Source organism: Rhinolophus sinicus, chromosome 9 (genome assembly GCF_057876585.1).
Source record: "Rhinolophus sinicus isolate RSI-liver-muscle chromosome 9, RSI-T2T, whole genome shotgun sequence".
NCBI lineage: Eukaryota > Metazoa > Chordata > Mammalia > Chiroptera > Rhinolophidae > Rhinolophus > Rhinolophus sinicus.
This window is the reverse complement of record NC_142509.1, coordinates 22,057,894-22,082,383: the sequence shown is the minus strand read 5'-3', so window position 1 is coordinate 22,082,383 and position 24,490 is coordinate 22,057,894. Positions and strand designations below refer to the sequence as shown.

Sequence of the window (24,490 nt, the reverse complement as noted above, 5' to 3'; positions counted from 1 at the left end):
TGGGTACAGGAGATGAGGGGCTGCAGTGCAATCTACACACGGGCTCCAGAAACACACAGCCCCCACCCCGCTTCAGTTCCCACTGCACCCACGCCCACCCCACGCCCAGGCCCAGCTTTCAGTGAAGGTGAGGCCCTGGCAACTCCTGGCAGGCTCAGGGGTCCCACGGCCAGCCCTCTGTGAGAGGTTTGGAAAGGCCTCAGGCCTCTGAGATGGAGCTGAGCTGGGGGGCTGGAGGCAGGAGTCCCCCGAGTTTGCCTCCCTGAACCTACCCAGTCTGCTCCTCTCAGGGCCCGACTGGATACAGAGAGCCTATTTGAGGACTCAGGCAGCCCCAGGCACAGCCTCTGGGGCCTCCTGTTGCGAGAGGACAGGGAAATCCCTGCTCGGCTGCTTGCTGCCCGCTGGAAAGCGCAGAAAGCAGCTCCCAGCTGATTTATGGTGCTGGGGAGATTTCATAAACTCCACCAGCCACAGAGAAGTGTGGGAGTGGGGAAGCTCCACAGTTGCTGGAAGGGAGAGCCCTGGCTGTCAGCCAAGCCTGGGCTCCCCAGTGTCGGGGTGAGTACAATACTCCAGACTGTATGATCCTGGGGAGACCCTTCCCATGAGCCTCAGACCCTTCCTCTAGAAGATGGGGCACATTCCTGGGCATCTGGGACTCAGAGCCCCTGCACACCCGAGGCCTCTCTCTTGCCAGAAGGGCACCTCCATATGTGCTCACAGACACTGGCACATTCCCTGGGCCCCAGAAAGGCGGGGTCACATCCCTCTCGCCCCATACAGAGCAGACAGGGACACTGCGTTGCTCATGTGGCATGACTCTGCCTGTGGCTTCTCTCATGGCCTGTTTGCCCCCACACAGGACAGGAGCAGCAAGCAATCTTGTTTCTCCAGTCATGGTCCTGATGAGGAGGAAAGTCTTAGGGCGGCATCCGGGCTGCAAGGCAGCGCTGGCCCAGAGAAGGTTGCAAAGGGGGACATTAAAGGGATAAAATCACCATCTGAAGAGCCAACAGTGGAGAGCAGGGACAAGCACTGGCCTCACGGGGGGATTAGTCGCGGGGCTGAGGCAGCCTCACTCTCCCCCCACCTGCTGCTCTTGGCACCTCCCTCAGGGTCAGTGTGCTAAAGCGGATGGCACAGTGTGCCAGGCTGGGCTCCCACGAAGCCTCCATTTCCCTTCTTACAGGAGGGGTGGCCTGGTCACCTCGACGGCTCTGTTCAGCCTGTGGGGTTAGAGCCGTCAGGTCTGGGTGGCCCCAGGCAGGCCAGTCAGCCACCTGCGCCCTTCCCAGGGGAGGAAACGGATACCCAGAGGGGAAGAGGGGCCACTAGACTGGCCCCCACAAGTGGCCCACAGCACTAATACCCAGGAAGTAGTTCTCCAGGCCAGAGACCCTGCTCCCCCGAATGTTCTCTCATGCAGTCCACATGTCCTGGGCCGGCACCCGGCCCAAATGACAACAATGAGAGCTCAGGGCCGTGAAGGGGAGGCCAGAGGGCTGGAAGAGATCTTAGTTAAGCTTGAAGGATGAGTTTGACTTTGCCAGGCAGCTGGGGCAGGCAGCTAGGCTGAGGAAATAACATGCACAAAGTGCCCCAAACTCTGAAACACCCACTACAGCTAAGAAGCCCCCCAGGGTCCAGTGGGACTGACACAGAGGCCAGATGGCAGAGGTGAGAAGGTGACCCCCACGGGCTGGGGAGGTGGCAGGGAAGTTCCACCTGAGACGGAGGCCGCCTAGGAGGGTTTAAGCAAGGGCCGGGCCAGGGTGTGTTTTAGAAGCTGGTTGGGGCTGTTGTGTGGACAAACTGGGGGAGCGGAGTGCAGGTGGGAAACTAGGACGGGCGGCTGTGGCCACTGAGGAGAGCCGGGCGGAGGAAGGAAGGGCAGAGTGACTGTCACCACAAGGGCTGCCTCCGGGTAGGAGACTTGGGGAACAGAGTGAGGCAGCCAGGGGATCGAATCTACCTTCTGCCACCCTGCAGCAGAGCCCAAAACTCTTGGGCTCGGGATATGGGTGTCGTTTTTCACATGACCAGCCTGTGGGAGAGGGCTGAGGAAGATGGAAGCAATGGCAAAAGCAGTACTAAATGTTCACCTCCCTCCCAACGACCCCTTTTCCTCAGGGCTGGACAGGCTTGCTCTTCCCAGAGAGTAATTCATTTTGGCTCTGAGCCCTCAGGAGGCAGGTGGATGGCGGGCGGGCAGAGAACAAGTGGTTGCCAGGAACGTAGGTCCCCAAGAAGGGGCCAAGTTGGGTGGCCAGAGGGAGAGGGGCGTGGGGGAAAGGTGAAGATTCCCTAGGGCATAGGGTGCTCCCCAGTTGCAGGCTCTATTCCAGAAACAGCAGGGAGGTGAGTGGCCGGGGCAGTACGGCTTAGTGAGCGCAGAGCGCGGCTGGGACCCACAGGTGGCTGGTCCAAGGAGCAGTGTGGGGAGGAGCGGGAGAGCGGAGAAAACCCCAGAGCTCTCTGGGTGGCCTCCAACCGGCTGAAGAAGTCTGAGGTGCATGAGATGGACCCTGGGAGGACGATGGCCGGCCCCAAGGAGGGGCGCCCCCATGACCAGAACCACAACCACGTCAGACAGGACCGGGAGAAAAGGATGTCACACTCCAATATTTGAGTCATTTCTGTACTATATATATTTTCAAGGTGGGAGGGACAAAAACGGGGCACAGATTTAAAACAAGGTCAAAAAACAATGACAGTTAATTGTAAAATAGCTTAACAAACTCTCTTCACGGGCGCAGAGTAGGCAAGAAGCTTGGCCTTTCCCTTCTGGCGGGAACCTGAGGGAAGGCTTCACCCCCCAGACTGTCCATCCCGGCTCCTTGGCCCAGGCCAGGCCACTGTCCCATGAGGCCACACAGCAACATAATCAGGTCTGAAGCAAGGCAGCCCAGGGTGGGCCAACTTGTACAGGCACAGGCAGCTCACAAGCACATCCTCTAGCCCCTCTCTCCTCTAATACCTGGTAGAAGAGCCCAGGAGCCCTGCCTGAAGTGGAGGACCTGGGAGAGCACGTAGCACATACTTAAGGGCCCCCGACCCAGGGTGCCCCCCATACAAGAAGTGAAGGGTGCCTCGTCCACTTCTGAACACCCTGAGTGCTGGGTCCAGGCAGCAGACCCCCTCCTCAAGGAGGCAGTGGGACAAAGACAACAGGCCAGTTTTCACAACCCTGTTAAATCCCAGCTCTCTTCCTAGCCATGTGCCCTTGGGCAAGTCACACCCTCTTTGAACCTCATTTCCCTTTCAGCAGGGTCAGGTAACTCTGCCCACCTGGCAGGACCCTAGAAGGGGACACAGCAATGACTGGTACACTGGGGCTAGATAACCACATCCGGCTCCTCCCCCGGTAATGGAGTTGGTGACGTGGAGTCAAGTTGCCTGGGCCTCCCCTTCAGCCAGCACAGACTCCAGTAAGGGAGGAGTCACTAGGCAGGGGGATGAGGCCTAGGAATCGAACCTTAAATGCGTGCCCCTCAGCCTCTGGCCAGCACCTGGATACCCAAGAGCCTCCCATGTAGTCTCCCTTGGGGAGCTCTGCTGGGGAGCAAGGAGTCTGTCTGGTGCCTGGGCAGTTCCTGGAGACTGTTCAGCCTCAGGTCAGGGCAGGCTGGCTGGGGTCTTGCTCCCAGAGGGCACGAGAGGAGGGGACCCATGGGCCCTGTACCTGCTGCTTGGGGCTGAGCTCAGTCGCTTGGCTCTCTTCTCCAGCCAGTCCTCCAGATGGCCCTCGGGGAGCTCAGGGATGTCTAGTGGCCACTCCCTGGCCCGCCTCTCCTCTGTGGGGATAGGGAGACAGAGGCAAGTGAGGGGCACGTTCACCCCCGCCTGAATCCCCCTACAACACAGCTGGGACCTTCCTGAGAGGGCCTGTTCCCACGCCGCCCTCTCCCCAGGCCCGCCCCCTGGGCTTCACTCTGCTTCCCCATCAAATGGAGATAAAGCACTGGCTGCCTCCCAGGCTTTTTGGAGCTGGACACAGAAGAATGCTTGTAGAGAGCTTGGTCCTCAAGAGGGGTCCAAATCTGGGGTACAGGGAGGCGGTGTAGGCTGCAGAAGAGGGCAGAGCAGGATTTGAATCCTGGCTCTGCCACTTGCCAGGTCTCTGACCCTGAGCAGGGGAAGAAGCCTCAGCTTTTCTGATTTTTCTTCTCATAAAATGTCCTAGAAAAACCTTTGCTCATTGAACTAAAACCGAGCAACGGATGGAGTTCAAACAAGCTAGGTGTGAGATGGGGTCAGAGTCTCGTTGGAAGGGGGCAGTTGGGATATGGCCTGGGGCCCAAGGAAAACAATCATGGACCAGGGCTTACTCTGGGTCAGGCACTGGGCTAGCACTGCACAGGCATCATCTCGCTTCATCTTCAAAAGTGGTCACGTTGGACAGGTCAGAACACTGCTGTGTGGCAAGGTCATGGGGATGTGGCAGAGCTGACTGTCTGAGCTGCCAGCTGAGGGCACGCCTCTGCTCCCAGCCCCCTCGGGCCTCTGCCATCCCTGTCTGCACTACATGCCATGGCCAGCTCCGGGCCCATTGGCCGACGCTCTCCCCACCACACACCAACCGTTCCTGAGAGTCAGGCTGGTGAAGAGCTGGACAGAGGGATGAGTGAGAGCAGCCAGCACCCGGGACCTGCTAGGGCTCACATGAAACCCTTCTGCCTGACTGCTAGCCTCAATTTCTCCATCTGTTCAATGCGGGGCTGCATGAGAAGACCAATAAAGACCATTTAAGTGGGAACTGCCTTGTTCTCTAATTGGAGAAGTGAACGTGAACTTCCCAAAGGCAGACATGCCAGATTCCAGGGGAAGGTGAACTTGCTTTTCCCTGGAATCCCAGGGCAGGCAAGGTGCTCTCTTCATACCCTTGTCCCCAGAGCACAGTAGGGGGTCTGCCTGATGCCAGGGGCTCAATATATATTGCCTGATTGAGGGAGGGGGGCAGCACAATGTGAGTGAATGCCAGGCTAGCAGCAGGGGCCAGGTGGGGCTGGGGTGCACCCTCCGGATTTCTGGGCAGGAGCCCATGCATGTCACTATGTCACTTTAAACTCATCAGGGGACTCAGATGGGCGTTCCCCTGCTCCTTCTCCACTCAGGCCTGGGGCGCTATGGAGGCAGTTTCTGACACCCACCCCATCACCCTGCGCAGCCAGCCCTCAGCCTGTCCCACAGGGTGGCCATGAAAGATGAGGTGAGGAGGCTCAGTGCAGCTTCCCCAGCCTCCGACCCTGCACACACTCCCAACAGCCCCCCCACCCTAGCCCAGGGTCCCCGCCAAAACGCACCCTCCACCTGGATACTCAACTCCTGCAGGTCTCGCTCTGACATGTGGGAAAATCTGCAGTTGGGGCCAAAGTCACACTGGCCTGCAATGGGAAGACAGAGTTACTTGCCCGTCTGGAAGGGCTCCCACCATGGGCTAAGGGGCACCCTGAGGAGGGGGTCAGTGGAGTTTTAGAGGCAGGGCTTTAGGGACTAGAGTAGCAAACCCCTCCCTGGAGAAAAACTTGACTCTCTCTGGCGCTGCCCACATGAGCAGCCCGAGCAACCTGTCTGGCCCATCGTGGCCTGCTCACAACCCTTCCCTGGCTGGAGACCAAACCCGACTGAAGCCTTTCGTGATGGGGTTACACGGCCTCTGCAGGCTCGACTCCTGTCACCAACCCCCACCCCCGGCCGCAGCCCCCATTCCCCGGCCTCAGCAAGCTACCAGTGGGTCTTCGAAAGGGTCATGCTTCCTCTCCCCATGTGCTGTGCCCTCTGCCTGGTGGCTCGTCTGCTCACTTGGCTTACAGTGCTCCCCAAAAAGGCTTTAATGGCAGTTTTGTACCATTCACGGGGGTATCAAAGTCCAGGGTGACTTTCTGAATCTCAACCGAGGAAACTAAAATGTGTCTCAAAATAACGGGAGACTAAAGGTGTCCTAAGCCAGTGTAACCCACCAGTGGTGTGTTCACATCAAGGCATGGTGCTTGGGGAAACCCCTGATCTGCAGGCCTGCTGCCCATTCGAGGGGCAGCACCAACTCCCGGGGGACTTTGCCTTTGTTGCTAGGAAGCTTAGGGGCAAACCCTTAGAAAGTACATAGGACCTCAAGGTGAGCATGGAGGAGACTAATTCTCCGAGCTTTGTCTTATTTTTCCCACCCTTATTTTCATCTGCCTTTGGTTTCTTCCCTTACTGAGGTTTTACCTCTTTGAACTACGTGCATCTTTATTAGTTGGGTATTGAGCAGTCAAACAACCTCCAGCATCCCTGGTTCTAATTCTGAACCTTCTTGCCATCGTCAGACCTGTTACTGTCTCCAGCCCTGCCTGCTGGGAGGGAGGGTGCAGCGGAGGTCGGCTTCCAGGCTAACTTAGTCAGCCAGTCTGTGACACCCAGCACTGTTTTGGATTCACTTGCAACCTCCCAGCGCTTCCTTGTTCTGGGGGAGCCGATAAAATTACATTCTATGTCTGAAGAGCTGAGGACCAGCCCCCGGAAGTCCTAAGGCACGAGCCCAGGAAGGCCCCAACTGCTCGGTCGGCTGATGCACCAAAGCCAGAAAGCGGGTTCAGGATAGTGGCCAAGGTTGGGGAGAGCCTCTGGAGTGGTCCAGGCAGGCTGGACTGGGCGTGCTGGTCCCTGGTGGGGGGTTGGGGTGTGTGTGTGTGTGTGTGTGTGTGTGTGTGCTGAACTGAGGAGAACACTTTACCTGTCAGGAGAAACTTCCTGCAGGGCCGTTTGTTCTGTTCATCTAGCAAGATGGCAGCTGCATCTGTAAGAGGAAAGAGGGGCTGGGTTCAGACTTGAGCTGCACACAGATACTTCCTGAGATCAGGAGAGGAAATCGCTCCCCATCCATAAAGGAGGGTAAGAGGGAACGGCTACAGAGAGGGACGCTGGGCAGAGGGATCCAAGCTTCAGGGGATCTCAACCCTCCCACCCACCCAGACCCAGTCAAAGGCAAGAACCAGCTTTTAGGTCAGAGGTTGTGAACTTCTCACAATGGAATCACCTAGAGAGTTTTTTTTGTTGTTGTTGTTTTGTTTTGTTTGTTTATAATCCTGGTACCACCATCTTCTCTGCACGGTCTTTGTAACTTCCTATAAATCTATAATTATTTCAAAACAGAAAGCTGTAAAAAAAATTCCCGGTGCCCAGGAAGCTCACCAGTAAACCCCAGGGCCCAAGCATCGCTCCACAGCCAAGGTTGCGAAATGCTGCTGTCCGTTCCCCTCCTTATACCAGCTGCGGGCTCTCAGTGCAACACCAGCAGCGGCCTCAACAGGACTTGGCAACAACCTTTCTGGATATGAACCTTAACCCTGGTTTCCTCTGATTTTTTCTACCTTTATTCTCATCATATATTTATGGTGTAAATTTTGTGTTTCTTGATGGACAAGGAATTAATCAGTCAAAATCTGTAAATGAGTAAGACATGTGAGGAAGTCAGGGCCTGACTCAGAGGCCCTGAGTTCACCCTGGAGGAAGGAGAGGCCAGGCCTGGACTGGGCACTTTCCCCATTCATCTACTGCCTTTGCTACAGGCCACTGGGGTACAGGAAAGACCATGGGCTTCAGAGTGCATGGACACGTGACCACAGGCTAGCAGGTGAATTTCTCTAAGTCTCAGTTTCCACATGTGTAAAATGGGAGGAGAGTTGTCACCTGGTAAGGCTGCTGTGAAAACAGATAATGGCTGGAGAGCAATGGGTAGAGTAGGCCAGGGTTCCTAGAGGTGACGGCACATTAGAATTGCCAGGAAAGTGGGGCTGCGAGTGACCTCAGCAGCATGTTCCCAGGTGACGCGACCGTGCAACCAGGGCTGAGACCCTCTGTAGTGGAAACTCAAGAAATGGTAGCAGTTCTGCTTTCAATTCCTCCTCACAAACCCACTGTACAGTGCTAACATCCCCACTGTGCAGAGGGGAAAACAGGTTCAGGCAGGGGAGAGGGCATCCGGTCAGGAAACGGCACAGGGCCAGATCTGAACCCTCGTATGTGAGGTTAAGGCCCCCGCCCTTTCCTGTGTGGCTGCTGATTTCCTGGTGGCGAAGTGGCCAATTCCAATGGGGACTCCTCCCTTCCCCAGCGGAGCTGGTGCATGGGGTAGGAGTGGGCTGCTTGGATCAGGAGGTGGTTATCAGAGGACTCCCTCCAGGGGGGCCTGGCAGTATGCGTAGGGCCAGCACGGTGGGGAGGGGCTCGTCTGTCAGCACTGGGCTTGTCACATTCAGCCCCTCCAGCTGATGCCACAGATCTTCCCAGGGGAGGCGAGCTGGTGGAGGGCATGTAGACATCGCCCAGGGCCCCCCTGGGGGTAGGACAGCTGAGGCTGGCAGGGGGGCTGAGCATGAGTCCTACACTAGGGGCCCCTGGCTGGGAGGCTCAGTGTGGGAGAAAAGTTTCAGGCCGCCCAGCATCTGGCCCGTGGTTCTCAAGCCCAGATACATGGCGGAATCACCGGGAAGCTTTAAAAGCACACGGATGCCCAAGCCCATCTTTCTCCGGTCGCGCTGTGATTTGTCTGAGAGGCAGAGCATGAGAATTGTTCACAGGTCCTCAGTGACTCCGAGAGCCCCTGGCCCAGGCCTTTCACAAAGAAGCCCTGTGCTCCTCTGTCTGGCGTTCAAGGCTCCTTGTGGGCTGACCCCATTGGTCCTTCTCGCTTCATCTCCCCAAATTAACAGCTGCCCTGATGCCCTATGTCTGTTTGCTCATTCATTTAGACATTCATCTAACAAACATTTACTGAGCACATCCTGGGTGCCAGGCACAATGCCAGGATGAGGATTTAGTGGAAAACAAGTCAGACCTGGTACTTCCTTCCAGTCCGACAGTCACACTAATCCACGCGGATATAAACGGGGTAAACAGCTAGCATGAGGCCAAATGACCTGACCTGGCTCAGGGCGTGGGGAGGGCATCCTAGAGGACTCTGCCTGAGTTAAGATGGGAGGACCAGGCTAGGGTGGGGAGGACAGCAGGAAGGGCATGCCTGCAGAGGGTACAGTACCTGCAGTGGTCAGTGTACCCTAAGCTTGGAGGGCGAGGTCGGCAGGGCATGAAGGCCTGGGCAGGACAGCGGTTCTAGAGCAGAACACACTGCTCTAACTGGGCGTGAGGTCGCTTAGGAGAGGCCCTTTTCATTCACCTGTAAATCTTCAGAGCGTATCTGGCAGCTGAGGACACGCTAAGTGCTTACTAAGCATTGGCTGAATGAATAAGCCCATGAGATAAAAGGCCTGAGGCCAATCCGTTTGTGGACCCATAGGCATCATTCCTATTTAGTGAAGACATACATGCCATATTGTTATCATGAGATTACTGAGCCCCTGTCATATTCAGGGGAGGTGGGTACTGCTGTTATGGCTGTTTTACACATGATGAAATTAGGGCCACACTGTGAGTGACACCTTGGGACTGACACCCAGGCAGCTTAGCTCCAGGGCCTGTACTTGTCCTGACCATGGCAGAGGGAGGGGCAGCCCCTCAGAGGGCTAAGAGGCTTGTCCAAGGCCACGGAGCTGGGAGCAGAGCAAGCGCTGAGTCCTAGCTCAGGCTGAGGTACCATATGCCGCACCAAGGTCCGTGGTGTGCGTTTGCTTGGGTAAACGGGAGGCCTGGGGGAAGCGGAGAGAGCTCGTATGCCACCCTGAGTGAGGTGACTCACTGCTTTGGATTTCAGTCACCACCTGTAAGTGGGGACACCTGGCCTCATAGAGCTGTGCTAAGGGCTGGATGTGCCCATGGACGTGAGAAGACACTGGGACTACAGGAGCCCTGAGAAGAGGCTCTCCTGTTTCATCTTTTCTACAAGTAACGCAACAGCCTCTGCTCATCAGCCCTGCACCCGAGGACCCGGCTGCTCTGGGCTAACAGTCTGGGGCTAGGAGCAAACACCAGGGTGAACATGAGGCCAAGTTCTATGCTGGATTTGGGGGACAGGGCGCCTCTGGCTGACCCGAGGGCCAGAGGCCTCTGAGGCCCCCAGGAGACCTGCTGCCCCCACTCCCAGCCCCTCATAACCACAGCCATGCCTGGCCTGCTGAGCAGCTTGGCCACCCTCCCTCACCCAGGCCTCGGAGCCTCAGCTTCCTCATGTGAAATGGGGAGTCTGGGAGAACTATGAAAATACCATGCTTAGGCCCCAGCCCCAGGGGATCAGCGTTGTTTATTTTCAGGTCTCCAGCTGATCCTAACACAAAGGGTCAAGATCCACTGCCTTAGAGAATTACTGCGAAAAGCAAATGACAAACCATGGAAGGCCCACGGCATGTAGCAGGCACTCAATAAATGCTCACTCCCTTCTTGTGAATTCTGAGTCACAGACCAGGGAACTCTGTCTCCCCTTCTCCTTCCTTCTCAGCTGGGACTCAGCTCCTTCCTTCCAGGTTTTAGGCCCTGTCCTGGAATCCTGCTCCCCAACTCACGGAGCATGGGCCCTGCCCTGGCTCATTCCAGGAGCTCCTGGTCCACCCTCACCCGGCTGCCAAACTCCCTCTCCATTTGACCTGGCTCCTAGCTGGCCACCTCCTGGCATCCCTCACCACTGCTCAGTGTGTATGTCTAATGACAGCGGTGCCAAGAGCGACACTGTAGGGAGTGCCTCAGGGTGCCAGGCCCTGGGCTAAACGCTGACGGCCTGGGCTCACTGGCTCCAGTTGCACCTCCACTGAGAAGCCTTTCGGGAAGTTCAGTTATTTGGCCGGCCATCCGGCCATCCATCCATCCATCCATCCATCCATCCATCCATCCATCCAGTCATTCAACAGCCATGTACTGCACCCCACTGCTCATGCAGCAGTCAGTCATCACTGTGAAATGTCGCTCTAGTCAGGTTGGCCACTGCCTAAAGCCCTTCACAGGCGGCTCTCTGCCCTTGGGACAACCCATCCCCCTTACTGTGGCCCCTGCCCTGTCACCAGCCTCGGCCCCTCCCATTCTCCTGTCCTGCTGTGTCTGCTCTGAGAGCACCTGGTGCTTTGCTCATGGCTGCCGTCTTTTACTCGCCCTCTGCCCAGGATGGTGTGACTGGCTTTTCCCTATCTTTCAGCTGTTGGCTCAAACACCACCTCCTTGGAGAGGCCTTCTTCCTGGCCATGGTAGCCCCAGCACCTGGCAAGGGGTCTGAGAACGGGGCCCTCAGTCAGATTGCTGGGGAAAGGAGCTCCCATTCCAGCCTAACCTTCTGAAGGCCCATCTGCCCTAGGGGCCAGGCTGCCTTTCTTTTGCTCCTCAAAGAGCCCAGCGCAACCAGGGGTGTCACTGGCCCACGGTGCTTCCTTGTCTGATGAGAAGAACGACTGGCGAGCAGTTCTCCACCAGCCTGGGGCTCCACTGGCGGGCACCCACCTCGGAACATGTCGTACCAGGACTTCTTGGCTTTGAGGTGCTGCAGCCCATTCAGGTGCTTCTTGCGGTTGTGAAGGTTGTCCTGGAAGGAGCGGTCACAGTAGTCGCAGAAGTAACGCTTCCCCATGGCCACCTGCGCCAGCTGCCGCCGATGCCTGGGAAGCCACAAAACACTCGGGTTGAGCATGGAGGAAACAGCACACACCAGAGCCCACGGCACAGCTCCCCGACTGAGTGCTGCCTGAGGGCCAGGCCTGTGCTGTGTGAGGAAGGCCTTCTGTAGACGCACCACCGCATTTAAAGCTCACAGCCTGTGAGGAACTACCCTGGCTCATGATTATGGCCTACGAGGCCTCATTCCAGGGGGATCTTTTAACAAAGTTGATGCCCAGCCTCCACCCCAAGCCAGTTAAAGCAGAACCCCAGTGGGTGAGGCCCAGCCATCAGTATTTTTGAAAACTCCCCAGGAAATTTTCATATGCAGCCAGGCTGAAGAACCACCACCTCACACCCCCTGGCCAGCCGCCACCCTCCGCCACACCTCTGACCCCCTCCTCCCCTGTTCTCTCCATGCAGGCCCCACAGGCCCCCTTGGTGCTTTCGCACACGCCAGGCACATGCCCACCTCCTGGCATTGCCCTGCTGTTCCCTCTGTCTGGATGCTCTTCCCAATACATGCCTCACTTGACTCTTTTGATCTTTGCTCAAATAACTACCTTCTCAGTAATCTACTGTGACCTCTTTATTTTAAATTGCAGAATCCTCCACCCTCCACTTAGCCTTCCCCATTCCCTGCTTCATTTTTATCACCTTTGGAAATAGTAAGTTATTTGTTATGTTTACTATCTTTTCCCCCAAAAGAAAGATAAATTCACGCAGGCCGGGTTATTTTTGTTTATTGCTAAAGCTCTAGAGCCCAAAGTGTTGCATGGTACATAGCAGGCAACCAAATATTTGTTGAATAAATAAATAAATTCCCATTTTTCTCATGAGATGACTGAGGCTGAGAGAGAGGAAGTGACTTGCCCAAGGTCACACAGCTGATAAGCAGAAGGTAGATGCAGAACCGAGTGTCCTCACTTCCACAGCTAGCTCAATGCTTAGAGAAGCCAGAGACCCAGGTAGAAATGCAAACAGCTTCCCAAGGAGATTAGTGAAACTCTCAGGTGGCAGATCCCCAGCTAATCACAGGGAAATGAGAATGTTTCAGGGTCATAAAACCCTTACGACCTTTCAGCCATGGTGACCCCAGCTGCCACTCCTGACCCAGAAGATCTGTAGCCGAAGGTGGGTGGTGATTCTATGACTCTCATGGCTAACGCTTACGTCTCCCAGTTCGGTGCCATAAGACCGAGGAGGACCGGGTCTGCTCGGGGCCCTCAAGTAGGATCTCAGCAAAGGCTGAGCCCAGACCGGCATCTCACCCTTCAGGGCCTATACGCTGCCCCTTCATTTCACAGAGCAGGTTCCTGAGCTCAGAGGATAAAGACAAGTGACTTCCCCAAGGTCATGAGGCAGCAGCCCAGGCAAGCGGCACAAACTCCACGCTCCTAGGATCTGGCAAAGAAAGATAAACCTGGGACCTGACCCAGAGGCAGACGGATGAGGGGGGAGGCATCTGGGAAAGAAGAGATTAGGAGGAGACACGGAGACAAACAAGCCCCCCGGACAATCAGGCCGCCACGCGGGCTGAGGGAGAAAGCCTTGCTCCTGCGGCAGACGGGGAAGCGGCCATTAAGTCAAGGGCTATAATGGGATTAGGAACAGACAGTCATTCAAAATGAAAACATATAAAACCTCTCTTTTCTCCCATTACTGCTGAGAAACCACATCCCAGACACACGGACTTGATATATTACATTTGGCAGCTCTAATACACCCTGTCTTGCCAATAAACTTATAGGAATTGGACTGAAATTGTAAGAGATGAACGTTTAACGGTTGAGAGCTTAACCAAGCCATTCACGAGGCTTGAAGCTCTGAGGAGCTGCTGGCTCTGGAGAGTAATGGCGAGGGGAGGGGCGTCCTTCTGGGAGGCTGAGACGGAACAGTGGCACTGCAGCAGCCTCAGCTGGACAAAAGCACGCGGGGCACTGAGCTGCCAGCTGTGTCGCCTTAGGCAAGTCACTTCCCCTCTTTAGGCATCTGCCTTCACTGTAGGAATATGAGGCGGTGGGTCTAACTGGTTGCCTGATGGTTTGGGCAGTGGTACACAGAAGTTTGCTAATCCAAATGAGTTAGTAATAAAAGGGTACTAACAATATAAATGACACTAATAATGCCTGGCATTGAGCAAGTGCTCCATAAATGCTACCCATTACTTGACTTATTGTGCACTGACTCTGTACTACGACTAGGTTAAAAGCTTTATAACGCATCATCTCATTTAATCCTCAGGATAATCTGTGAAGTAGAACCTATTACACCTTTTCAGATGAGGGCACTCAGGCTCCAAGAAGTGAAGTGACTTAGCCGAGGTCACACTGCCAGGAAGCAGCTGAGCTGGGCTTACTATTTACGGATGAGGAAACTGAGCCCAGAGAGGTGATGTGAGGTGCTCCAGGTCACCTAGCTAGGAAGGGCAGGTCTCATGGGACCTGGGGCTCAGGTCTGCTGAGAAAACCTCCCATCGACCCACCGGGAACTCAAGACCCGCCCAGCAACACTGACCGAAGGGACAAGCCCCTTGGGGCTGTGCTGTGCCCAGGTGTGTGTGTGTGTTTTCACCATGTGCATGTGCAGGAGGGGAAAACGTGAAAACACACACACACACAAACGTGAAAACCCACCTTAGCTGAGGGCCACAGTGGCAGTACCGCCCACCTATGCCTTCCTGTGCCCACCCTGGCCATCCCCCAAATGGCACAGAAGTGCTCAGCCATCCAAGATGGGTTAAGAGACCCCGCATTCTAGTCCCAACTCTGCCAGGTGAGGCTGTGGCTCCGTCACTTGCCTTCTGTGGGCCTCAGTTTACCCATGTGTGAAGCAGCAGGCAGGCAGCTGGACCAGGTGGTCTCTAAGGGCCTCTCCAGACCATGTGGGTTTAAATCCAGGTGCTCCTGCTTTGTAATGCTGAGTTTCTTCCCATGCAAACTGGGATAACGGCAGTGTCCACCTCAGGGGTTGCTGCGAGACTCAGATCGTCTACACTCATTTTATGTAGCCAGAGCCTGGCCCATAGGAGACCCTCAAGAAGAGTTGGCTATCCTCACCATCACTGTTATTGGCTTTTGAAAAGCTCGTATTTCACAAAACACAGGCTCAGAACAAGGAACAGAATGCCACTGGCTCAAGTGACCTTTGGGGTCAGCTGGTCCGTATGACAGATGAGGAGAGTGAGCCCAGGAGAAGGGAAGTGAGTTTCTGAAATACACAGCAGAAGGCAGAGATGGGACTGGAACCTCTGCCCCCACGGTGGGCCAGGACCCCTGCCCTGCACAGCAGCTCTGCAGAGCCCCCACTGCCCAGGGACGGCGTTAGGGGAGCACATGGGATCCAGGAGACCAGTGCCTGCTGCCTACCTCACAGGCCTTCCCCATGGAGAGAGGCCCCTTCCTGGGCAGGAGCTAGGCTTCAGTGAGGTGCCCTCACCCAGGCATCACCCACATGTGAACTTCTGGGCCTCCGGCTCCAGTGCCTTGGTGCACATTAGGCCAGGGTACAGCACCCTCTGGACAGATACAGCGCCCGCCAGACACACAACGTGGCAGCAGAGCACATTTCACTCCGACTCACCCCTCAGCCAGGCATCCTTCACAAGGCACAGCCTGCACCACTGCACCGCACTTGGCAGCCTCAGTTGGAGGTCAGGGAAGGGGGGTGGGGACAGCTGGACAGCTCCGATGATGCCCAGATACCAGCACGGGCTGCTGACTAAGCGGCCCTCTGCTGTGATTTATCCTCATCCTTTGAGGCCGGTGCACTCGGTAGCGTGTGAGCAAAGTCCTGTCCAGAGCACAGGTGTGCCACCCACCCAGTCCCGGGGACCAGGTCCATGGTTGCAAAAGCATCTGCTGGCTCCTTGGAGCTTCACCAGGCGACAAGGTGACTCCTTGGGGCCAAGGGGCAGTGGGCGAGGCTAGTGAGACAATCCTCTGGGGGTCACACAGATCTGGGTTCAAATCCCGGTTCTGCCCCTGAACAGTTGGATGACCTCTGGAAAGTTATTTCATCTCCCTGAGTCTGTCCTTAGCTATAAAACAGGAGTCTCGCAGCTGCTGTGGTTTTACCAAGGTGGTAGTACATGAAGCTGTCCCCAATACAGGCCGTGCTCAAACGGAGGCTGTTCCTGCTGTTCCTATTACTGTCCAGGAGGCTCCCCCGTCCCCCCCTCCCGTGAGCACCCCCTGACCACCTGATTTAAAACTGCAGCCACTCCCACCCCCTTACAACCTGCTCTGTTTGCCACGGTTATCTTACCTTCTCACACGCTGATTTACGGTCACACGTGCCTGCTTCCCCACTAGAACACAGGCTCCACGAGAGTTCGAGGCCTTGTAGCCAAGGCAGGCCAGAGCCAGCACACACTGGGACACGGCTGAGCCCAGCACCCTTTCCCTCCCCATCCCGCTGCTCCGCTGTGAGGCCGTCGTGGGGCAGACATTTGGGCTGCCTTGGTATCCTTGGTTTCTTTCGTGGGTGCTTCTCAGTAGAGCTAGCTTTGGCACAAGGCTAAAATAAGCCAACAGCTTGGCTGTGGCCAGGGGCTGGGAGGCACACTGTAATTATCCAGGACTTGTGCTCACCACATGCTGCCCTCCAGCTCACCTGTCATTTCTTCTAATTATGGCAACGCCAGAGACCAGGTAAACAGCAAACCGCACAGTCAGAGAACGGCTTTATTGCACACCCACTAGGAGCATGGCTCTGTCCCAGTGCCACACAGGCAGGCCGTCTGGAGGCGGTGACATCAAGTCTGCCCTGTGGGGGTGGCCCACAGACTGCTCGCTCAGGACCCAGCTCCGACAGAAGTGCCAAGAAGATTCAGATGTTTTCCCTGGTAGGAGACCCAATATGTTAGGGGTCTCCCTCAGATGCCCCAGTGTTTTGCAGCAACCACCCAGCTTTCTCAGCCAGACCTTGTTCGTATGTCCCACCCCTTTCAATGAGACACATCAATCTCCTAGCAGTATAAGGCAGCGGGGGCCCTATCCACAGCGATTTCTAACTCGGCAGGTCTGGGAGAGGGCCAGGATCTAGGGAGGCTCTGATGCAGACCACAGACCACACTGGGAGAAACGCTGGTCTAAACCAGATGATGGACTACAGAACAGAAAGGGTGAGAGCTAACCAGAAGCAACCAGCTAAGCCACTCCCAAATTCCCGACCTCAGAAGCTGCATGAGATAATGTGTGCTGTGTGAAGTTGCTAAGTTTTAGGGTAATTTGTTACAGCTAAACATACGCTAACAGTAGAACACACGAAAGAACTCAATCACTTTACGGTACATGATGGCCACCGGTACAAAGTGCCCCATATCCCAATATGCTCCTGAGTCAAATCAAGGGGACCCCCTAGCCCACTCACCCATGCACAAGCCTAGAGTTTCACAATCTGCGTTTCACTCATTCATTCACCAGCCAGGCATTTGTCGAGCACTTCTGCTCTGCCAGACCAGGGTTCACACCTCACAGGGTCCCTCCTCTCACAAGAAGGTGCCCTGAGGATTTGCTGGGGGTGGCTGACAGATGCGCCCCCAGTGACGGTACTAGGCAACAAGCTCGGTGGTAGGGGGCACCCAGGAGGGGCAACTGCATCCAAGGGAATGATCTAGGTACCAAGGTGGTCACTGCAATGTAGCCTGTCCTACAAATGAAATCCAGGTGTCCAACTGGTAAGAACCGCTGCCAGGTATCCATTACTCACCCCACGCCTGCAGGCTGCTCAGGGTCCCAAGTGGGGTGGCGGGGTGGGGGGGTTCAGTGACATGCTGCACATAGCCTGTTATCCTCATGTTACCCTAAAAAAAGCTATGGGCAGCGGGAGCCCACAGCTGGCCAGGAGCACGAGGAGGGAGGGCATGAGCCATATCTGGTTAATGGAGTACCACACGGCCATTAAAAATCAAGTCAAAGGAAACAGTTCCCTGCTCCATATTGCTAAATAAAAACAGCCTGTTGTTACAACAGTATGTAAAATTTGATATCGCTTTTTTAAGGAGAAAGAACCTCCTGCCCCAACACACACACACACACACGAGCAGACACAAAATATTTACTGTGCTTATGTCTGCATAATAAATTTTTATAAGTTTCTACATTTAGCGTGTATTGTTTTTAAATTTTCCAAAAAAACTCCCTTCAAAAAAGTGGGAAATTTGTCGGGTAGGGATAAATCCTATTCCTTCTCCCTTAGGAGCTGCCACGGATGGTTCCAGCGACCTGGATGAACCAGCTAGGGGTGGTGCTGAAAGGTATCTAACGCAGCCGTTTCCCTGTCCCTGGCTGCAGGCGGATAGGGTGTGCCCTGATTCGGAGCAGACCTGGCCCAGGGAAGGTCGGCTGAACCCGAATCGGGCTCCAGGGAGCTGCAGGCTGGAGACACAGTTTCTGATCAGATAGTTACAGGTCCCAGGAGGCTAGAGTTTCCAAATAGGAAAGGTAAAAATAGTCTGAAGGAGGCTCCTGAACCAGATACCCAGACTCAGAACCGCCTGTGCCTCCGCCTTCTTCTCCCCATCACCCGTCTGGGCTTCAAATATCATCTGACCCCACCATCCTCGCACCTGGACCAGCCTCCCCAGTTCACCCAACCCTGGGCAGCATCAGATCAACCCTCTTAAAACAACTCCTGCTCAAAAATTTCCATGGTTTTCTGTGCAGGGCTTATCAGCAATGAAGTCTCCTGGGTCAGATCTCAGGATTCTGACCCAGCATAGCTGGAGGGGGGCCCAGAAATCTGCATTTTAACCAGTGAATCCAGCACCCGCTAGCAGGCACCTAAGAAATGAAAGCCTGGGGGAAAGAGCTTCTGCTCATCCATTCCCTGTACCCCGACGGCAGCCTCTGCTGGGGACAGTCATTCTGGGTAGACACAGTCCCCGATTTGCGTCCCAGTCACAAATGGGTCTGATTATGAATAACCTCAACTTGCTGAAATGGTGACCCCGACTTGATTGGAAAGCTAAATGCAATTCATTAGAGTGAACAAAACTGTTTTCTTACTGGCTCAGTGCATGTCACACTTCAGGAAAGTTTAGAATTGAAAATAGAGGGAGTAGAATAAATCAAACTCATTGCACTCGTGTTCCTGTCCTAAGTTTAGTAATAATCAGTGTATACTTGGTATTTAAAAGTATCTGTGGGGAAAAAAATGTATCCGTGACATTGAAAACAATTTAACATGTTGAGAATATGACAGATAAACATTGTGACTCTAATTTAAAATATAAAAGTTAAAAGATACGGTTAGGTAATTGATAAAATATATGTCAGTAATAGGTATTACTGACTTCTGATTTTAAGTTGAGAGGTTAGCAATGGTTGGAAACACTGGCTACATATTAGAATCACCTGGGGTGCTATGAGAAACTAAGGGTGCCCCCTACATCCTAATTTCACATCAGAGATGTATTTCTTTAGCTCACCAGACTGAGAACCAGTGACACAAGAGAATCTGACTGTCTATTAAAAGTACTGAACTGTTTATAAGAAGTTAAAATTCATTATGTTTATAGGTTTAATTTATTAAATTTTCTAGTAACTGTTTAAGTATTCTGGGGAAATTATGCTTATTAGGTCATGTGTCTGAAGTACTTAAAAATAAAATAAAATATATTACATTCATAAGTGGAATTAAATGTGTAAGGGAATGTAATTAAGCTGTAAATAGGGCTGAACGAGTAGGAATTCAGTTTGTTCAACTGGAGTTCAAACATTAATCAAAAGAAAAGGTAAGGTCATTTGTCTTATTTTTATAGATTTATGCATCAAATAATTTCTAAGTTGAATTTGATAGCTTACAAAAAGTTCGGTTTTCAAAAATTGTTGCTCCAAAAAGAATGAACTAAAAAGACAAAAAATAAAACCAAATAAAACAAGCCACACCTTAACTCCCTGTGTTCTTCCCCACCCAACTCACCTAAAATACAAGGTGTGATCACCAAATATGGTGAATGCTGCTGCCGAGTGCCATCCAACAGAAAGGCAGGGATCTTTAATATGGAAAGCAAAGCGGTGCCTGGAACCTTAGTAACAGTGTGTGACAAGTTTCAACTTGTTTTGTGCAGTCAGTCGGGTGTGAGCTACAGTTGAGAGAAGGTGTGTTTTAAAGCGTGCCCTAAATCATGGATCAGAAACAATGCATTAACATGAAATGGGCAAACGGTGTCATCCTCCATTATGACAACGCTTTGGGTCACACATCGCTTCTGGTACGGCAATTTCTGCCAAGTAAAAACATTACGGTGTGTCCTCATCCACCTTATTCAACGGATCTGGTGCCGTGCAACTTATGGCTCTTCCCCAAAGTCAAAATGACCATGAAAGGTAAATGTTTTGAATTGATTCAGGACATGGAGGCAGCCACAACAGCACAACTAGAGACACCCACAGAAGACTTCCAGAACTGCTTCAGAAAGTGGCAGGAACAATGGGATACGTGTGTTCAAAGCGAGGGGAGTATTTTGAGGGGGATTAATGGCAACGTGTCTTTTACTGTAATAATTTTTTTTAATTTAAACATTCACTGTATTGTTTGATCACACTTCGTAATTCCTCCTGCCTCTGAACTTGTCATCAGCCAGATTTATTGTTAGCAAGACATAAGTATTCTTTCCCAGAAGCTTCACAACTTCCTGACCCAAGGGGCTTCTAGGATGCTTTGCAAATAGAAAATAACCACAGTAAGGATAACTCATCCTGTAGAACATGTCACATTTTTTCTCCCAGTTCCCTAACCAGGCATTACTGCTAGTTTTACAAGTCACAAGCAGATCCAGGTCTTGAATCCAGTCCCTGGTTTTCAAAGCCACACCTATGCCAATGACCTTTATCTCCCCTCCCAACTCCAGATCCAAATCCCCATTTGCCTCCAGGCATCTTCCACTTGACATCTAAAGGGCAGCTCAAGCTTAACATGGCCAAACTGAACTTAATATCATCCCCATTGATTTTAAATTGTTGAGGTCAAAATTTAGTGCTTGATTCCCCTTTTCTGCACACCCTACATGCATCTGTCAGCTTGTTCTGTCTGTCCTACCTCCCCAAACACCCCCAAATCTGATCACTACTCTAACCCACACCTTAATCTAAATTACTGTCTTGCCTCTACAGACCCACAACAATAACTTCCCCTCTTCAATCTGTTCTCCAGAAAGCAGCCAGAATGACATTAAAATGTAAATTAGAGTGTGTCACATCCCAGCCTAGAACCCTTCAGTGACTTCCTAGTGCAATGGGGAAAAAAAAAGACTCCTTACCATCGGTTACAAGGGCAGAAATAAGCTGCCCCAAGCCCACCTCTTCATAGTCTACTTCTTTCCCTCAAACACCTCAGGACTGCAGCGGCCTCAAGGTGTTTGCACCAATGTTTTCCTGTCTCACCTGTTACTATTCACTCAGGTCTCTGGTTAAGTGTCACCCTAGGCACTAGCTAAAATAGCACCATCATCCCTTCCCCCAATCAACCTGTCTTCCGTTCGTCAAAGCATTAAGTCACTGCATCTCCCCATCCATCCACACAGTAGAATGCGCGCTCCATGAGAGCAGGGACTTGGTCACCGCTGGATCCCCAGCACATAGCCCAGAGGAGGCGCTCAGAAAACATTTGTTGAATGGCACCAGTACTCCAAAGCCCCTGCTCTTTCTATTCCCAAGAAGGAATGAGTGGTCCCAGTTCTCCCACCTCGCAGGCTAGGGTTCTCGGCTGCGAAGCCCAGGGAAGTGGGAAACAGGAAACAGAACTTCCCTACCCTTGAAACCCGGCTAAGGGGTTCAGACCCCAGGACTCCACTTTTACCACAGGCTCCAACTCTAGGCCTGCACTTGGGGCCGACAGAGGAGACAAGGCGAGACAAGCTGGGAATCCGGACGCCCAGGCCACCTCGTCTCTCACTCCACTCCCCATCCCGTTAAATGGTGCAGCACGCCAAGGGGCGCGCGTACTTAGAAGGAAGAGCCCAAGTCCTCCCGTGGTTGGGGAAGCCGACTCGCCCCTCAACATCCCGCCAAAGACGGTACCTGGCTCCGTGGGGCCCGACGGCTCTGAGCTCCTCCTCCTGCACCCTTGCGTCACGAACTGCTCTCTGGGATTCGTAGTCCTACCTTGGGCATCAGTCCGCGTTTCCCAGAAACCTTTGGGAATTAAAACTGAGGTGGCGCGGAAGTGAGGCGGGGGGAAGCGCGAGGGCTTTTGGGTGATGTAGTTCAAAATATTTAATCACCATCAAGAAATGACTGACAAGTAAAACTGTGTAATAAATCTTACCAAACAATTTGGGCTGCCCTGATTTGAATCTTATGAGACTTTTCTCTCGCGCAAACCATCAGTTCCCTCTGTGATTCAAAACGACTAGCACGGAAATTCAGGAGAACTACAAATCCCATAAAGTGTTGCGCGTTAAGGGCCTTTGGAGAAGGGCGGCCGCGGCGCAGACGCGGCGGCGCGACTTCGGCAGTGAAGAAACATGGTGGCCCCGACGTTGACTGGGAGGTTGTACTCCCTGCTATTCCGCAGAACCTCCACCTTCGCCCTTACCATCGCCGTGGGCGCCCTGTTCTTCGAGCGCGCCTTCGATCAAGGCGCGGACGCGATCTACGAACACCTCAACCAGGGGGTGAGGGCCTAGGCCATCCCTGACCTTGGGCTCGTCAAAGGGGTGTCAGAGGGAGTGGAGGTGGGACGGGACTCCGTATACCTTTACGAGGAAGCGGGGGTAAACCCTGGGCGTCTTCTGTCTGTAGACTGCCGTCTGTCCTCTCCGCCGGGTGTGAATCCTAAAACGTTAAACGAGGTCAATAGATCCCATTTTGCCGGGGTTGTGAATTTTGCAATCTCCCACATACTCACTTTTCCATTTGCAGAAGCAAAAACTAAAGCCTAGTAAGAGCAAAGGACTTACCAGGGCTGTATCACCAGGAAGTCAGTGGCCAGTCAGGGCTGGAACCCGGGCCCCCACTTTCTGAGGGTTTCAAGGGCAGATTCGAGCGGGCAACGGTCGCGAAAAGGACATCTCCTTACATATTGTGGCTGGCCTTTTCGGATAGCTGTTTCGGGTCCCAAGGCTTTCCACGCAGGTAGCATGCTATTTATGGGTAAGCGTGGGGGCTGTGAAGTCAGCCTTGGATGGGAATACAGTACTCCAAATTGAATGGCACCAGTATTCCAAAGCCCTTGCTCTTTCTATTCCCAAGAAGGAATGAGTGGTCCCAGTTCTCCCACCTCGCAGGCTAGGGTTCCCGGCTGCGAAGCCCAGAGAAGTGGGAAATAGGAAGCACGGCCACAATACTGGGCCTTGTCACTTAACAACTGTGAGATTAAGTTGGCAAGTTTCTTAACCTCTCTGAGCTTCACTTTGACCTATGAAAGAGAGATGACAATAATAGTAACCACTTCGGCATTATTGTGAGGATTATTTGAGATATAGTTAAGACACCACAGTCCCTGCTAAGTGGTACTCAGAAAATAGCATTTGTTACATTCCTCAGTAGAAAGTAGAAGCATAAAGTAGGAATAATAGAATATTTTAGACTGTTGTGAGCCAGGCACTGTGCTAGGTGCTGTGCATGCTTTATATCATTAAATTGTGTATCATACTGGAAGGTCTTGTACAGATAGCCCTGTTCCACCATTCACTCGTGTTTTTTTGTTTTGTTTTGTTTTTTAAATATTGGGGAAGAGGAACAGGACTTTATGGGGGAACAGTGTGTACTTCCAGGACTTTTTTCCAAGTCAAGTTGTTATCCTTTCAATCTTAGTTGTGGAGGGCGCAACTCAGCTCCAGGTCCAGTTGCCGTTAGTTGCAGGGGGCACAGCCTACCATCCCTTGCGTGAGTCGAACTGGCAACCTTGTGGTTGAGAGGACACACTCCAACCAACTGAACCATCCGGGAGCTCAGTGGCAGCACAGCTCAAGGTGCCATGTTCAATCTTTAGTTGCAGGGGGCGCTACCCACTATCCGTTGTGGGACTCAAGGAATCAAACTCGCAACCTTGTGGTTGAGAGTCCACTGGCCCATGTGGGAATCGAACCGGCAGCCTTGGGAGTTAGGAGCATGGAGCACCAACTGCCTGAGCCACTGGGCCGGCCCCACACTCATGTTTTTAATCATAGCTATCTGACTCTACAGCCCAGGCAGACTCTGTCTCTACTAATGTACTACTTCCTGTGGCTGGGGCAACTTTCTGCTCCTAGGAAAGTGCTGCCACTGTTCCATCTCCTGCAAGCATTTCCATTGGCCATTCCCAGTGTTTGGGAAAGGCATCTAATTACATTGTCATGACCCTCCCATCTTCTCTGCTTTTAGGAGAATCCAGCTAGTTCCTGACCCAAGGATCATAGGTCTGAGGAAGTAAAAAAGTGGTTCAGTGTGAAATGTTTAGGGATTATGCATTTAGGACCTCTTGCTTAATACCTGGGAGTTGAAGAGAAAAGACATCTTCCAGGCTCTGTTCCTTAATAATGTGTGCTTTGGGGCAATTCCCTCAATCTCTGTTCCTCAATTTCCTGTAAAAGTAAGATGATCAAAGCATTTTATAAATGTTAGGAATGTGTGTCAAGCCTCGTGTTGCTTCCGTTTACCCACCACAACTGTCAGGATGTGGTATACGTTTCTCTTGAGCTTGTTTTAGAGACCATGGCAATGGGGGTATAGTTGTGAAATGTGAGAGGCGAAACTAACAGTTTGTGGCTCATGTCTTTAACATGCAGAAGCTGTGGAAACACATCAAGCATAAGTATGAGAACCAGTAGTTTCTCGGAGGCCCTCATCCCGGCCAGAAGGACCAGGTCCACCCACCAGCTGTTTGCCCAGAGCCAGGGCCTCAGCTTGAAGATGATGCCCACATCACTGTCCATGGACCACCTTTAGCTGTTGGCAAGAAATGGCTTCACCTGACAGACTCTAACTTCTGCTATGTTTGAAGTATGTTTAGTCAGAGTCATCAGCAAATAAATGTAAATTGTCCTTGA

At 53.1% G+C, this 24,490-nt stretch overlaps 2 protein-coding genes across 6 annotated transcripts in view; one reads left to right on the top strand and one right to left on the bottom strand.

Moving 5' to 3' along the window:
* ZMAT5 (zinc finger matrin-type 5) overlaps positions 1-22,532 on the bottom strand; it is a 23,802-nt gene extending 1,270 nt beyond the window's left edge. The window contains exons 1-6 of one of the 5 annotated variants that reach the window (XM_074321140.2): positions 22,421-22,532; positions 22,217-22,295; positions 11,362-11,516; positions 6,719-6,781; positions 5,307-5,387; positions 3,686-3,797 (exon numbers count right to left, since the gene is read on the bottom strand). In XM_074321140.2, coding sequence (XP_074177241.1) covers positions 3,686-3,797; positions 5,307-5,387; positions 6,719-6,781; positions 11,362-11,488 — 383 coding nt within the window. In that variant the 5' untranslated portion in view covers positions 11,489-11,516; positions 22,217-22,295; positions 22,421-22,532. Of the gene's footprint in view, positions 1-3,685; positions 3,798-5,306; positions 5,388-6,718; positions 6,782-11,361; positions 11,517-15,780; positions 15,879-16,128; positions 16,356-19,322; positions 19,366-21,539; positions 21,669-22,216; positions 22,296-22,420 lie in introns of those variants that run through there. The other 4 variants (XM_074321139.2, XM_019743108.3, XM_019743111.3 and 1 more) reach the window with 4 other exon arrangements.
* On the top strand, positions 21,933-24,490 carry UQCR10 (ubiquinol-cytochrome c reductase, complex III subunit X). The gene is made up of 2 exons (XM_019743115.3): positions 21,933-22,135; positions 24,230-24,490. The coding sequence occupies exons 1-2, from the start codon at positions 21,986-21,988 to the stop codon at positions 24,269-24,271; spliced, it is 192 nt and encodes a 63-aa protein (XP_019598674.1). The 5' UTR covers positions 21,933-21,985; the 3' UTR covers positions 24,272-24,490.

Bases quoted from the DNA above. Each gene is read 5' to 3' on its own strand.
- UQCR10 (XM_019743115.3), top strand. From the start codon at position 21,986: ATGGTGGCCCCGACGTTGACTGGGAGGTTGTACTCCCTGCTATTCCGC. The intron at 22,136-24,229 runs GTGAGGGCCTAG...TTTAACATGCAG, and splicing joins ACGAACACCTCAACCAGGGG to AAGCTGTGGAAACACATCAA.